General features: G+C 41.8%; 2 protein-coding genes and 2 long non-coding RNA genes across 4 annotated transcripts in view; 3 read left to right on the forward strand and 1 right to left on the reverse strand.

The window, feature by feature from the left end:
- LOC148356913 (ATP-binding cassette sub-family G member 1-like) overlaps positions 1-16,434 on the forward strand; it is a 162,937-nt gene that overhangs the window by 104,295 nt on the left and 42,208 nt on the right. The gene's annotated exons all lie outside the window — the stretch shown is intronic.
- On the reverse strand, positions 858-6,606 carry LOC148356922 (uncharacterized). The gene is made up of 3 exons (XR_015852035.1): positions 6,303-6,606; positions 1,579-1,691; positions 858-1,514 (listed from the first exon to the last, which is right to left on the reverse strand). It is a non-coding gene; the product is annotated as an uncharacterized LOC148356922 (long non-coding RNA).
- On the forward strand, positions 8,445-9,585 carry LOC148356923 (general transcription factor II-I repeat domain-containing protein 2A-like). The gene is made up of 3 exons (XM_088347281.1): positions 8,445-9,127; positions 9,228-9,409; positions 9,485-9,585. Exons 1-3 carry the CDS (start codon positions 8,460-8,462, stop codon positions 9,583-9,585), a joined length of 951 nt encoding a protein of 316 aa, XP_088203407.1. The 5' UTR covers positions 8,445-8,459.
- On the forward strand, positions 9,965-13,537 carry LOC148356924 (uncharacterized). Its single transcript, XR_015852033.1, has 3 exons — positions 9,965-10,268; positions 12,704-12,816; positions 12,881-13,537. It is a non-coding gene; the product is annotated as an uncharacterized LOC148356924 (long non-coding RNA).

Genomic DNA, 16,434 nt, shown 5'->3' on the forward strand with positions numbered 1-16,434 from the left:
TTATGATGACGTCAAAGTGAGGCGAGCTGTTCTAAGCTAGGTTTCACTTGGGGGCAGAGTTTCTACATTATTTTATGCACACAAAAAGGAAATAGAGATCAAAATGGGAGACATTTTCTCAAAGGTTCGTGTGTTTGCCAACACCTTTTCGTCAGCTCCTAGCCTGGTTTTGGCTAAATTTAACACGCCAACACTACAGATCTAACTTACTACTGTTTTGATTTATAAACTTGTTTTTTGTGTGTTACATTCCCTTGTTCTTTTCTCAAATTTTTTTAAACTGCTACCTGCATACCAGCGACTGTTTGCATACTAACACTACAGAGCTAACCTTCTACCATTTTGATTCGTAAACCTGTTGTTGGTGTGTGACATCCAGTCTGTCACCAAAGTCTTTGCTAGCTGCTAGTCGGATTCCACCTAATGTTTACATACTAACCCTACAAGGCTAACTATATATATATATATATATATATATATATATGGGCAGTGGTTAGAACATGTGCGGCACAGTTCTCGGTTCATGGGATCAAACCTTCCTGTGTGGAGTTTGCATGTTCTCCCCGTGCTTGCGTGGGTTTCCTCCGGGCACTCCGGTTACCTCCCACATTCCAAAAACATGCATGTCAGGTTTATTGGCCAGTCCAAATTCTCCCTAGGTATGAATGAGCGAACAAATTGTCTGTCCCTGTGTACCCTGCGATTGGCTGGCAACCAGTTCAGGGGGTCCCCTGCCCACCTTACCTTCCAAGATAGCTGGGATGGGCCCTACTGAGGATAAGCGGTGCAGATAATGGATGGATGGATATGAGTCATAAAAATCCTGGGCTGTAAATTGCACAACCAATTAGACACAATATGTTTTAATACACCTTTTTATTATCATAATTTATTCTTGATCTCGCATTGGATGCATTAAAAGATGCGTAGAAGGAAATTCTGCTCCCACATAATAGTTAATGACACAAATATCTTACACTACTCGGCCTGGAAGTAATGCAGAAAGGCAGGAAGGAAAGAATGAAGACACAAAGGAAACCAAAGAATGAAGAATAGGAGAGGAATCAAAGAGAGTTATTGGGAAAAATGGAAGGAGGGAAGGATGGGAAGAAGGAAGGAAGGAAGGAAAGAAGGAAGAAAGGAAGGAAGGAGAGAAAGGAAGGAAGGAAAGAGAAAGGAATGAAGCAAAGTGATAAGGAAGGAAGGAAAGAAAGAAGTTAGGAAGGAAGAAAGAATGGAAAGAGGGAGAGCAAGAAAAGAAGGATGGATTGAGAGGAAAGAAGGAAGACAGGAAAAAAGATACATCTGAAAGAGTTTGCCGTTCCGCGGTCCTTATTAATTCATCCTGTTTGGCCTCTTTAAGGAGAACCTTCCGGTTGGATCTGGTACAAACCAGTGTTCCCAGCGCTCCCTGTGGACGGCAGGGTGCCCCCACGGTTTGAAAGGGCCGTTCCAGTGCAATAACTTGGCCTTCTGCAAGAAACTCTCGGGATACCCGCCATCCGGACTCCAACCTAAAACATATTGATTTTTCGTGTCTTTTGTTAATAGGCCCATTGGGATGAGGATCTTGCTTACCAAGATGTCTGACGTGCCAGCTCGGGTCCAGTGCGGTGTATTTGTCGTGGAAAACGACAGGCATAGGGGGCGTGGCCACGCCACCTGCCATGGCGCTGCTGTACAGGTTTTGCCTGGTTCAGGTCACAGATTATACCCATTAAGATCGACACACAAACCCTGGTTGAAACAGTAATGCGGGGAAAGGCCAGGCCCTTTTGTTTGGGCCTTGTTCAATCCAAAACAACAAAGACGACGGACACTTGAGCTTGATTTATGCACGTGGGAGAAACCGCATTGCACACTTACATTCTTACTTTGCTGCTCTCCTGGCATTGTATCTACAAAGTCTGACCCCTTTGGTTGACCTCCCACACACCCTGTATTCTTGGGCCACAAGGAGAAGGCCAAAATGAAGGAGGCCCCAATAATTCTAGGAAATGAGTAAATATATCATGAATATGTGGCTGTCTTGTAACATCAAGGTCTTAAGAGACAATAAGTTCTAAAAGAATAAAGCCCACAGTAATTCTAGAAAATGAGTAAATATATCATAAATATGTGGCTGTGTAGCAAAATCAGAGTCTTGTGATACCAGGAAGAGGGCCAAAAGACTGAAGCCCGAAGTAATATTAGTAAATGAGTCAATATATGTGCATGTTTTGTGACAGCAGCGACTTGTACCAGGAAGAGGCCAAAGAGAATGAAGCCCATAGTAATACTATTCAATAAGTAAATATACATTACTACATATAAATAAATAACTGCATGTCTTGTGACATCAGGATCGTGTGGAACCCAGAAGGTGTGGGGGAAAAAAAAAAAAAAAAAAAAACAACAACAACAATGTTCCATAGTAAGACCCTGCAGACCCTAGTTTCAAAATGGCGGCGGCTGGATCTGCTCCCGACAGTTTCTCACATTCTAGTCAAAAACCCCAATCTTCGACTCAGTTTATGAGGGCGAACAAAGACAACTCTAACTGTAGATTAATATACGATCGCAGTTTTTTGCTGGATATGCGAACATCCAGAAATCCAGCGCAAATTTCGACGATCACTCTGGAGTGTTTACTTAGCCTCGGAGTGCTACGTCAACAGAACGCAGCGGCCGACAAAGCAGCGAGTAAAAGTGGCAAGCGGAAGCGCTGTGACCGGGGAAGGAAACGAGGTTGTCGGGCCGGGCTAACGGCTCGGATGAAGGCTAAACCCTTCAAAACGCCTCTACCATCCATTTTCCTATCCAACGTCCGCTCCCTGGACAACAAACTGGACCATTTACAAGTGGAATTTACATCGAACCGCGAATTGACGAACTGTTGTGCTTTAATTCTGACGGAGACATGGCTAAACTCATCTATCCCGAATGACGCTGTTAGCATTGTGGGGCTAACTGCTTTCCGCGCTGATAGAAGCGGCGAACTCACCGGCAAAAGCAAGGGGGGCGGTCTATGCATTTATACCAACAACAACTGGTGTAAAAATGCGAAGATAATATCGAAACACTGCTCACGAGACATTGAGCTTTTGACGGTGATCTGCAGACCTTTCTACCTACCGAGGGAGTTTAGCGCGACCATCATTACTGCCGTGTACGTGCCCCCCAGCGCTAATACGAAGGAGGCAATGGACGTTCTCTACCGAACTGTGAGTGAACTGCAGCATGCTTACTCCGAGTGCATTTTTATTGCGGCGGGGGACTTTAACCAGGCCAATATGAAAACAGTTCTCCCGCATTTCCATCAGCATGTAAACTTTGCTACAAGAGGTAGGAACACATTAGACCTGGCCTACACAAACATCAAAGGTGCATATAAAGCAGCCCCCCGCCCCCATCTTGGCTCATCAGATCACCTTTCTATTATGCTAATTCCAGCATACAAGCCCCTGCTGACCAGAGAAAAACCTACAGTGAAGCAGGTGAGGGTGTGGTCTGAGGGGGCAATGGAGGCACTACAGGACTGCTTTGATTGCACTGATTGGGACATGTTTAAATCGGCTGCCACTTACAACAACAAAATAAATATAGATGAGTACGCCATTTCTGTGTCAGCCTACATCAGTAAATGCGCAGAAGACGTCAGCAATAACAAAACTATATGCACCCGTGCCAATCAGAAGCCCTGGATGACTGCTGAAATACGAAAACAACTAAAAGTACGGAACCTTGCCTTTAGATCTGGTGACAAGGAGGCGCTGTTATCAGCGAGGGCTAACCTGAACCGGGCTATCAGACTAGCAAAGCGAACGCACAGTCAAAAAATCCAGGAACGTTTCCTCAGCACAACCAACACCAGGGATATGTGGAAAGGCATTCAGGCCATCACCAGTTACAAGCCAACCACCGCCCCAGTGCAGAACACTAGCATGGACTTTCTGAATGACCTCAACAAATTCTTTGGAAGGTTCGAGGCACAAAACGGCACCCCTGCAGCGAAAGCGGTTCCAAATCAGGGCGAAAGAGCACTCCACCTGGACTCATCTGACGTGAGGAAGACCCTGAGAAGGGTCAACACAAGGAAGGCTCCAGGCCCGGACAACATTCCGGGGCGGGTACTTAGGGAGTGCGCCGATCAGCTGGCTTGTGTACTAACAGACATTTTCAACACCTCGCTAGACCAAGCCAAAGTACCATCATGCTTCAAATTTGCCAACATCATCCCAGTGCCAAAGAAACCCCAGATCTTATCACTCAACGATTACCGGCCCGTTGCACTGACTCCTATCATAATGAAGTGCTTTGAGAGACTGGTTAAAGAGCACATCACCTCCAGTCTCCCCTCCTCATTCGACCCCTTTCAGTTTGCCTACAGGACAAACCGCTCCACCAGGGATGCCATCTCCTCTGCGCTTCACCTGAGCCTGACACATCTAGAGGAGAAGAACACCCATGTGCGGATGCTGTTCCTGGACTTCAGTTCAGCATTCAACACCATCATCCCACAACATCTGGTGGACAAAATGAGACTCCTGGGTTTCAACACCCCCCTGCGGAACTGGCTGCTGGACTTCCTCTGTGACAGACCCCAATCAGTGCGGATAGGTCAGAACAGTTCAGATGTCATCTACCTCAGCACGGGCTCCCCCCAAGGCTGCGTCCTAAGCCCCTTGCTGTTCACCTTGATGACACACGACTGCGTCCCTAGGTCCGCCACAAACCACATCGTGAAGTATGCTGACGACACAACAGTGGTGGGCCTCATCAGGGATGACAACGACCTGGCCTACAGAGAGGAGGTGGAGCAGTTGGTGGGCTGGTGCAGGGACAACAGCCTGGTCCTGAATGTCGACAAAACTAAAGAGATCATTGTCGACTTTAGGAAAAACCAGCCCAACCATGCCCCACTTTGCATCAACAACAAGGCTGTCCCTGTGTGCCCTGCGATTGGCTGGTGTTAAAGTTTGAAATGAAATGATCTGCATTTTATATAGCGCTTTTCAAGTCAATGACTTCTCAAAGCGCTTTACAATGTGCTCCACATTTCCCAATAGCGGCCTTGCAGCCATGTAAGGCGCTAACCTGCTTATTGGGGGTATTAGGGGTTCAGTGTCTTACCCAAGGACACTTCGACATGTAACACGGACGAGCCGGGATTCGAACTGGGATCCCTTGATCCCAAGACGAGCGCTCTACCTCCTGAGCTACTGCCGCCCCAGTTTAAAACTTGATGTCAAAACTTTTTGATTGTATTTTACTTTCTCTGTAATCATAATCAATCTTTTGTTATTGATTCAATATATAGCAATACATACTTGTCACTTATGAATTATCTTGTTGAATCCTATTTATTATTATCATAATCTTTATTCAGCGTAACAATCTTTTTTCTACTTATTAGTCTTTGTTCTATGCAGCCTTTCGAGATCCCTTTTGATCAAGGCTATACAAATCAACATGATCTGGACCGACTATTAATACTTATTTCTTTTCTTTTTCTGTTTAAAAGAAATTTTCATTCAGTGACTGAAATAGCTTCAGCTACGTTATTAATGATTTCTGGTCTCAAATTTTCTTTTCTGTGTTAATTTGCCGTCATTTTCAAATTCCTTTCACAATTTTGATTATTTGAAATGGTTCAAATGACCTGCATCAAATTATTGAGAGTAATCTATTATTGAATACGAGAACTAAGGAAATGATCTTTTTACATATTACTCCTCTTGAATTTGTCCATTTACGAACGAGAAGATGGACACTAAAATTATGGACGGTTTCTAGTCATCTTCATTGCTTTTTTCGTCCCTGCTTTATCAGGAGCAAAACTACACGTCTTGAAAGTTATTATCCTTTTGCTATTCGCATATTCAACGAGAAATGATCAGTTTCCTTATGAGATGTGCTCTCTTTTCCACCCCAAAAACAACATTTTGAACGGTCTTACTCTTAAAAAACGTTTCTCTCGTCGCTTTTTTTTTTTTTTAAGTTGCGCACGCTCTCTCGTTTGCGGCAATTTTGCTTCTATTCTTTCCTATTTTTTGTTCAGTTACGTGGGCCGATTAAACGCCAGCGCCAGCCACATCAGACAAGAAGATAAGAGAAAAATAGGACACAGTTTATCTGAATTCGTCACAATCTATTCAGTCTGAGCTTTTCCCAAACTAAATTCGCCTGAGTAGTAAGATACTTATTTCTTGGATTATGTGTCGACACGGTTTCATTCTGTGGAAAAACTTAATTTTATCTAATTGTAAAAATGGCTTCATCCTAAAATTATTCCAAATCTATACATTGATGCATGTTCTTACCTGAATAAATGCCAGTCTGGTTCTTTTGAAGCCTCCTTGAGTCCGTCCAAGTCTTCATAATGCTAAGGTCATGTGCTTCTCCATGTGCTCCTTTGTTCTTCTTTTCAAACGTTTTTTCGGCATCAAAGGAAGTCCAAACGGGTTTCATGGCACCAAATGTTAAAGTTTAAAACTTATATAAACTCTATGTTGGCAGAATTAAACAAATAAAAACAAGCATCAAGGTAAATAAAATTTATTGGCAATGAACGGTGGCGCGCACACACCCGCCCCTAGCTGGGCTCTCGGCTCTCTGATCTCTACGCGCCCCCGTGTGCCTAGTTAACTTTTGTCACACAGGAAACAGATGTACACCGGAATTGCAACTTCAAAATAAAAAAGTACATAACTGATAAACGTACAAGAAAAACATTAGACTGAACGTTGAAACGTTACTTCATGAGTGTGTGTGTGTATACGAGAAACATTGTTTTTATATTTAGTGATATAAAAACAAGCAAATTACCTTGGGAATAAATTCAAGAGATTTACGTTGAAAACCTGACAGCTGGCAACCAGTTCAGGGTGTCCCCTGCCCATTGCCGGATGATTGCTGGGATGGGCTACAGCACCCTCGTGACCCTACTGAGGATAAGCGGTGCAGCTGATGAGATGAGAAAATGAGTATTGGTAAAGTTAAAAAAATATATAATCGTGATAAAATAAATTAATATTTTTGGAAATTGTGATAGAATGGTCAGAATTGAATTGGTGAAAAGTCTAAAAAAAATGGTGAAATAAAATGATCTGCATTTTCTATAGCGCTTTTCAAGTCAATGAATTCCCAAAGCGCTTTACAATGAACAATGAGCTGAACTTTAACCCTGAACCTCTGCACCGTGGGGCTGCACGCTAACCACCCAGCTGCTGTGCCACCCCAAGACAGACCAAATGGTCAGAAATGAGAAAATGACTCACCAAAATCTTTTTTTAAATAGTCGTGACAAAATCAAGTTGGAGATTTCAGTTTTGAAGATGGTGATTCAAAATGTCAACCTAAATACTGTTTTTCCTGACCTGCTCGCACATTTTCATGAAAATGAGCTGGTCCATCTGGACCACCGCGCACCTGTAGACCAGGCCGGTGTTGTGCCCAAATCCGACTCCTGTGCAGATTCCTCCCCCCCTCGCGTGAACGCGCATTCTGCTGCGCTTCCAACAAAAGCGATCGTATTCTATATAAAACGCTTATTAAAACAATAAAGCGAGCTAATTATAACAATTGGGAGATCCTAGTCTATATAACGCGTTTATCTTAACAATAAAGCGTGATCGTATTCTACAAATTGCGTTTGTTAACGCAGATACAAAAGTCACCAATGTCAATGTACGCTTCCGACAAAAGCGATCGTATTCTATATAGTACGCTTTTTAAAAAAATAAAGTGAGCTAATTATAACAATTGGGAGATCCTAGTCTATATAACGCGTTTATTTAAACAATAAAGTGCGATCGTATTCTACAAATTGCGTGTGTTAACGCGGATGCAAAAGTCACCAATGTCAATGTACGCTATGATTTCTGCAATCACGACTAATTGTACACAAATAATATTTATTTGATTTACTATAATATCCGTATGTAATGTCTTTTGTATTGTGAATGAAACCCTGGTCGCATTGGATCCCGCGGTGTAAACAAATTGTTGTTGTTTTTTTTTTTTCATTTAAAATCGGACTTCCCTGCATATTTCACTAAACTTCACACTTCCAGAGATGCAGCCGTCAGGACAAGTTATGTAATTTCTCATAAAATCGCCAGAAAAAGTAGGGCATTTTCCGACGAAGAGTTTATTAAGGAGTGTTTATTGGACTCTGCTGAGCTGATGTGCCCAGAAAAAAAGGGCGCGTTTGAGAACGTTTCACTCTCCCGACGCACTGTAACGAGGCGGATTGAGGAAATCACGGGAAATTTAGAGCTTCAGCTGAAGAAAAGAGCGGCGGACTTTGACTTTTTTTCTCTGGCTTTGAATGAGAGCTGCGATGTACGTGCCACCGCCCAGCTGCTCATCTTCTTACGTGGGATAACCGCAGACTTTCAAATCACGGAGGAGTTGGCATCCATGCAGTCAATAAAAGGGACAACCACGGGCAATGACTTGTTCAGAGAGGTAAATGCATGTATGGATGTATGGACATGTTAGAACTGAAATGGAACAAGCTTGCAGGTGTGACAACAGATGGTTGTCCAAATCTGGCCGGGAAAAATGTTGGACTTTTAAAGAGAATGCAGGATAAAGTGACAGAAATGAACCCTGATCAGAAATTGACATTTTTGCATTGTATCATACATCAGGAAGTGTTGTGTAAGACAGTGTTAAAAATGAAACATGTTGTTGATTCTGTCACTAAAATAGTTAACTTCATCAGAGCGAGAGCTTTAAATCACAGACAGTTTGTTGCTTTGTTGGAGGAAAATGAGGCTGAACATGGTGACATAAGCTATCACTGCACTGTTAGGTGGCTCAGCCTTGGCAAAATTCTGAAATGTGTCTGGGACCTGAGAAACCAGATTCAGGAGTTCTGTGTTCAGAAAGGTCATGACGTCTCAGAACTTTCAGATGAAGACTGGTTGGCAGACCTCGGATTCACTGTGGATGTGACCGCACTAATGAACGAACTTAATGTCAAACTGCAGAGCAAGGGCCTTTTTGTGCATGAGATGTACAGTGCAGTGAAGGCTTTTATGAGAACACTGCAGCTTCTCTCAAGCCAAGTGAAGGACAACATTCTGACCCACTTGCCAACACTTAAGGAAGCCAAAAGTTCAGGCGATCACCTCCAAAAGTACTCAACCATGTTAGAAACATTACATGCAGAGTTTTCAAGGCGATTTCAAAACTCTTGAGAGTGAAATGCACATGGTCTCTTCTCCCTTCAACTGCAGTGTGGATGATGCCCCAAGTGAAGTTCAGATGGAACTCATAGATCTGCAGTCTGACACACTTCTGGCAGATCACTTCAAGTCAGTCTCACTGCTGGAGTTTTACTCCCTCAAAGAGGAGAACTTTCCACACCTGAGGAAGCATGCTCAGAGGATCCTAGTCCTCTTTGGATCTACCTATCATTGTGAACAGACATTCTCAGTTATGAAGTTTAATAAATCCAAACATAGATCCTCTATGACTGTTGACCACCTCTCAGCTGTCCTTCGCATAGCCACTTCAGACATTCCGCCAGATTCCAATGCCCTTGTTCTGTTGCCCAGAACAGACTGGATTATTCTCACTGAAGAGGTAACATGAGGTGGAGAACATTACAAGTTATTGTTTGTGGAAATTAACAAGTTAAAAATAAATTGCACTGGTTCAATGATTGTTTTTCTTATTTAACCAATACACCACAATTTCACATAGCCTAATATAAATATTTACAGAGTGCCATATTCTTCTGATTATCAGCATCAGCTATTCAAAATATTTAATTTGAGCATTTTACAATGAAAGCAAGTTGGTGGCCCTCTGACACAATTCAGGTTTCTCATGCGGACCCTGATAAAAATTAATTGCCCACCTAATGTTTTTCTTGTGCGTTTATCAGTTATGTACTTTTTTATTTTGAAGTTGCAATTCCGGTGTACATCTGTTTCCTGTGTGACAAAAGTTAACTAGGCACACGGGGGCGCGTAGAGATCAGAGAGCCGAGAGCCCAGCTAGGGGCGGGTGTGTGCGCGCCACCGTTCATTGCCAATAAATTTTATTTACCTTGATGCTTGTTTTTATTTGTTTAATTCTGCCAACATAGAGTTTATATAAGTTTTAAACTTTAACATTTGGTGCCATGAAACCCGTTTGGACTTCCTTTGATGCCGAAAAAACGTTTGAGAAGAAGAACAAAGGAGCACATGGAGAAGCACATGACCTTAGCATTATGAAGACTTGGACGGACTCAAGGAGGCTTCAAAAGAACCAGACTGGCATTTATTCAGGTAAGAACATGCATCAATGTATAGATTTGGAATAATTTTAGGATGAAGCCATTTTTACAATTAGATAAAATTAAGTTTTTCCACAGAATGAAACCGTGTCGACACATAATCCAAGAAATAAGTATCTTACTACTCAGGCGAATTTAGTTTGGGAAAAGCTCAGACTGAATAGATTGTGACGAATTCAGATAAACTGTGTCCTATTTTTCTCTTATCTTCTTGTCTGATGTGGCTGGCGCTGGCGTTTAATCGGCCCACGTAACTGAACAAAAAATAGGAAAGAATAGAAGCAAAATTGCCGCAAACGAGAGAGCGTGCGCAACTTAAAAAAAAAAAAAAGCGACGAGAGAAACGTTTTTTAAGAGTAAGACCGTTCAAAATGTTGTTTTTGGGGTGGAAAAGAGAGCACATCTCATAAGGAAACTGATCATTTCTCGTTGAATATGCGAATAGCAAAAGGATAATAACTTTCAAGACGTGTAGTTTTGCTCCTGATAAAGCAGGGACGAAAAAAGCAATGAAGATGACTAGAAACCGTCCATAATTTTAGTGTCCATCTTCTCGTTCGTAAATGGACAAATTCAAGAGGAGTAATATGTAAAAAGATTATTTCCTTAGTTCTCGTATTCAATAATAGATTACTCTCAATAATTTGATGCAGGTCATTTGAACCATTTCAAATAATCAAAATTGTGAAAGGAATTTGAAAATGACGGCAAATTAACACAGAAAAGAAAATTTGAGACCAGAAATCATTAATAACGTAGCTGAAGCTATTTCAGTCACTGAATGAAAATTTCTTTTAAACAGAAAAAGAAAAGAAATAAGTATTAATAGTCGGTCCAGATCATGTTGATTTGTATAGCCTTGATCAAAAGGGATCTCGAAAGGCTGCATAGAACAAAGACTAATAAGTAGAAAAAAGATTGTTACGCTGAATAAAGATTATGATAATAATAAATAGGATTCAACAAGATAATTCATAAGTGACAAGTATGTATTGCTCTATATTGAATCAATAACAAAAGATTGATTATGATTACAGAGAAAGTAAAATACAATCAAAAAGTTTTGACATCAAGTTTTAAACTGGGGCGGCAGTAGCTCAGGAGGTAGAGCGCTCGTCTTGGGATCAAGGGATCCCAGTTCGAATCCCGGCTCGTCCGTGTTACATGTCGAAGTGTCCTTGGGTAAGACACTGAACCCCTAATACCCCCAATAAGCAGGTTAGCGCCTTACATGGCTGCAAGGCCGCTATTGGGAAATGTGGAGCACATTGTAAAGCGCTTTGAGAAGTCATTGACTTGAAAAGCGCTATATAAAATGCAGATCATTTCATTTCAAACTTTAACACCAGCCAATCGCAGGGCACACAGGGACAGACAACTCGCTCATTCACACCTAGGGACAATTTGGACCGGCCAATCCACCTGAAATGCATGTCTTTGGAATGTGGGAGGAAACCGGAGTGCCCGGAGGAAACCCACGCAAGCACGGGGAGAACATACAAACTCCGCACAGTAAGTCCTGTAGCCGGATTTGAACCCATACAGGAGGTTCCCAAGACCTTAGAACTGTGCCGCACATGCGCTAACCACTGCGCCGCCGTGCTGCTCGTTTTAGGTATCGTATATTTACAAATGTCCTGGTACTACTACGGGCTTCATACATTTAGGCCTCTTCGCTTTGACACAAGACATGCAGGGTCTTACTATGGAACATTGTTGTTGTTGTTTTTTTTTTTTTTTTTTTTTTCCTACACCTTCTGGGTTCCACACGATCCTGATGTCACAAGACATGCAGTTATTTATTTATATGTAGTAATGTATATTTACTTATTGAATAGTATTACTATGGGCTTCATTCTCTTTGGCCTCTTCCTGGTACAAGTCGCTGCTGTCACAAAACATGCACATATATTGACTCATTTACTAATATTACTTCGGGCTTCAGTCTTTTGGCCCTCTTCCTGGTATCACAAGACTCTGATTTTGCTACACAGCCACATATTTATGATATATTTACTCATTTTCTAGAATTACTGTGGGCTTTATTCTTTTAGAACTTATTGTCTCTTAAGACCTTGATGTTACAAGACAGCCACATATTCATGATATATTTACTCATTTCCTAGAATTATTGGGGCCTCCTTCATTTTGGCCTTCTCCTTGTGGCCCAAGAATACAGGGTGTGTGGGAGGTCAACCAAAGGGGTCAGACTTTGTAGATACAATGCCAGGAGAGCAGCAAAGTAAGAATGTAAGTGTGCAATGCGGTTTCTCCCACGTGCATAAATCAAGCTCAAGTGTCCGTCGTCTTTGTTGTTTTGGATTGAACAAGGCCCAAACAAAAGGGCCTGGCCTTTCCCCGCATTACTCTGTTTCAACCAGGGTTTGTGTGTCGATCTTAATGGGTATAATCTGTGACCTGAACCAGGCAAAACCTGTACAGCAGCGCCATGGCAGGTGGCGTGGCCACGCCCCCTATGCCTGTCGTTTTCCACGACAAATACACCGCACTGGACCCGAGCTGGCACGTCAGACATCTTGGTAAGCAAGATCCTCATCCCAATGGGCCTATTAACAAAAGACACGAAAAATCAATATGTTTTAGGTTGGAGTCCGGATGGCGGGTACCCCGAGAGTTTCTTGCAGAAGGCCAAGTTATTGCACTGGAACGGCCCTTTCAAACCGTGGGGGCACCCTGCCGTCCACAGGGAGCGCTGGGAACACTGGTTTGTACCAGATCCAACCGGAAGGTTCTCCTTAAAGAGGCCAAACAGGATGAATTAATAAGGACCGCGGAACGGCAAACTCTTTCAGATGTATCTTTTTTCCTGTCTTCCTTCTTTCCTCTCAATCCATCCTTCTTTTCTTGCTCTCCCTCTTTCCATTCTTTCTTCCTTCCTAACTTCTTTCTTTCCTTCCTTCCTTATCACTTTGCTTCATTCCTTTCTCTTTCCTTCCTTCCTTTCTCTCCTTCCTTCCTTTCTTCCTTCTTTCCTTCCTTTCTTCCTTCTTCCCATCCTTCCCTCCTTCCATTTTTCCTAATAACTTTCTTTGATTCCTCTCCTCTTCTTCATTCTTTGGTTTCCTTTGTGTCTTCATTCTTTCCTTCCTGCCTTTCTGCATTACTTCCAGGCCGAGTAGTGTAAGATATTTGTGTCATTAACTATTATGTGGGAGCAGAATTTCCTTCTACGCATCTTTTAATGCATCCAATGCGAGATCAAGAATAAATTATGATAATAAAAAGGTGTATTAAAACATATTGTGTCTAATTGGTTGTGCAATTTACAGCCCAGGATTTTTATGACTCATATCCATCCATCCATTATCTGCACCGCTTATCCTCAGTAGGGCCCATCCCAGCTATCTTGGAAGGTAAGGTGGGCAGGGGACCCCCTGAACTGGTTGCCAGCCAATCGCAGGGTACACAGGGACAGACAATTTGTTCGCTCATTCATACCTAGGGAGAATTTGGACTGGCCAATAAACCTGACATGCATGTTTTTGGAATGTGGGAGGTAACCGGAGTGCCCGGAGGAAACCCACGCAAGCACGGGGAGAACATGCAAACTCCACACATGAAGGTTTGATCCCATGAACCGAGAACTGTGCCGCACATGTTCTAACCACTGCCCATATATATATATATATATATATATATATATATATATATATATATATATATAGTTAGCCTTGTAGGGTTAGTATGTAAACATTAGGTGGAATCCGACTAGCAGCTAGCAAAGACTTTGGTGACAGACTGGATGTCACACACCAACAACAGGTTTACGAATCAAAATGGTAGAAGGTTAGCTCTGTAGTGTTAGTATGCAAACAGTCGCTGGTATGCAGGTAGCAGTTTAAAAAAATTTGAGAAAAGAACAAGGGAATGTAACACACAAAAAACAAGTTTATAAATCAAAACAGTAGTAAGTTAGATCTGTAGTGTTGGCGTGTTAAATTTAGCCAAAACCAGGCTAGGAGCTGACGAAAAGGTGTTGGCAAACACACGAACCTTTGAGAAAATGTCTCCCATTTTGATCTCTATTTCCTTTTTGTGTGCATAAAATAATGTAGAAACTCTGCCCGCAAGTGAAACCTAGCTTAGAACAGCTCGCCTCACTTTGACGTCATCATAACATCGCTCCTTCTGAAGCCATTTATCTTTTGATGAAAACAAAAAAACCCACTTTACCTCTATTTTAGCATTTAAAAATGGGTTTTTAGAAATTGGGTCACTGAGATAAAAATAATGAATGCCTCTCAACTTCTTGCGGCTTAACTCTGAAAAGACCGAAATGTTAGTTTTTGGTCCATCTAAATGCTGTGACTTGTTCTAAAAACTGCTCTGAACATTGAAATATGTAATATCACCCAGAGTGACTCAGTCAAAAATTTAGGTGTCACATTTGACCGCAATCTGTCGTTTCAAACACACGTTAGGAATATTACTAGAACAGCTTTTTTCCATGTTCGCAACGTAGCTTAAATTCGCCCTATGCTGTCTCAGTCGGATGCAGAGATCATAATTCATGCGTTTGTTACCTCCCGTCTCGATTAATGTAATGTACTACTCTCCGGTGTCCCAAAGTCCAACATCAAGAGCCTTCAGCTGGTACAAAATGCTGCTGCAAGGCTTTTAACTAAGACTAAGTTTTGATAACATTACATGCGTTTTAACTAACCTGCATTGGCTCCCGGTTAGATTAAGATAGGATTTTAAGGTTCTCTTGGTATAATACAAAATCATGCATGGACTTGCTCCCTCTTATCTTTCCGATTTAATTTCCCCCTATGTTCCGGTTCGGAGCCTTCGCTCTGAAAATGCTTGTGATCCCAAGAGCCAAGAAGAGACCCGCAGGTTCGAGAGCATTCCCCATTCGGGCCCCGGTGCTGTGAAATGCTCTTCCCCCTGAGATCCGATCCCATCTGTTTTTTTGCACTGTGATGACTTTGCACCAAATGCAATATTGCACAACCCTTACGATAACAACGGTATTACGATAACACTGTATGTAACATCCCACATGCCGACATTTCTCGAGTAAATACCATGTAAATTATAACCATAGCCTTATCCCCCTTGTTTTATAACCTTATCTTCTCTGTTCCTTTATCTTCTTGGCTCATACCTTACTGTGAATGTGTAAAACTGGAGTGTCATGCCCAATTTCGTTGTCACAATATGTTAACCCATTTTGTAACAATGACAATAAAGGTATATTCTATCTTAGACCTCAGTGGAAATGTCTAAATCTAAGCTTAAAACACACTTCTATGCTATAGCATATGAATAACCTATATGTTATGTTGACAATACCTGTGTATTATTTGCCCTCATGTAGGTTTTGGATCAGGGGGTGGTGTCATAATGGTCTGTGGTCTGTCCAGCCCTTTGAGTCTCTTTGTGTTTAAGGGCGTCACAAATAATCATGACTTGACTTGACAATATTAAGATCTGATCAGGCCACCTCCATAATCACTCAGGACAGGAGAATGGAATCGACTGTTTTTATGGCAGTGCAATTATCGGAGATGTTATCGGAGTTTTGGACGGAATTGGAAAAAAATACGATACATACTTCTGGTTTGATAGACGACCGATATTTGGGTTGATATTGGACTATTATCAATCTTGGTTTAGGCAATCCTTTATGATTACTCAGGAACAGAAACTGGAATCGACTGCTTGCTTGTGAGCGTAACTATGGGAGGCAAAACCGAAATTGATCTGATACAGCTTTCTGCACTGATACTTGACTCATACACATTGTTTCCCAGGGCCCTCACCACCCTAGACAAGTGTGCAATACTGTGAAAATATATATCTTGCGACTTACAGTATTTGGTTTTTTTTTTTGTTGCCGCCAAATGTTATTGCACTACTGTTACCATGCACTATTCTTTCAAGGCACTGTTATTATACTCAGGCCAATCTCGAAGCACAACCTTTTAATTATGTTTGTCTATTTATCGTAACAAACGTATTTTTCTGTTTAAAGTCTTTACTACATATTTACCCTGGAATGCTTTGTCTAATCTTGTTCCACACCATGATTCACCTCGTTGATATCAATGACAATAGAGAAAATTAAATACTGTTAGAGCTATGAGTGTTTTTGTTGTTGTACTATCCACATGTGGAAATGCTTCTCGTGT

The sequence above is a fragment of the Urocampus carinirostris genome, chromosome 11, assembly GCF_059441175.1.
Source record: "Urocampus carinirostris isolate Australia breed hairy pipefish chromosome 11, RoL_Ucar_1.0, whole genome shotgun sequence".
NCBI classification, from domain to species: domain Eukaryota; kingdom Metazoa; phylum Chordata; class Actinopteri; order Syngnathiformes; family Syngnathidae; genus Urocampus; species Urocampus carinirostris.

Bases quoted from the DNA above. Each gene is read 5' to 3' on its own strand.
- LOC148356923 (XM_088347281.1), top strand. From the start codon at position 8,460: ATGTATGGATGTATGGACATGTTAGAACTGAAATGGAACAAGCTTGCA. The intron at 9,128-9,227 runs GTACTCAACCAT...CTTCAACTGCAG, and splicing joins TCAGGCGATCACCTCCAAAA to TGTGGATGATGCCCCAAGTG. The intron at 9,410-9,484 runs GTGAACAGACAT...ACCACCTCTCAG, and splicing joins CTTTGGATCTACCTATCATT to CTGTCCTTCGCATAGCCACT.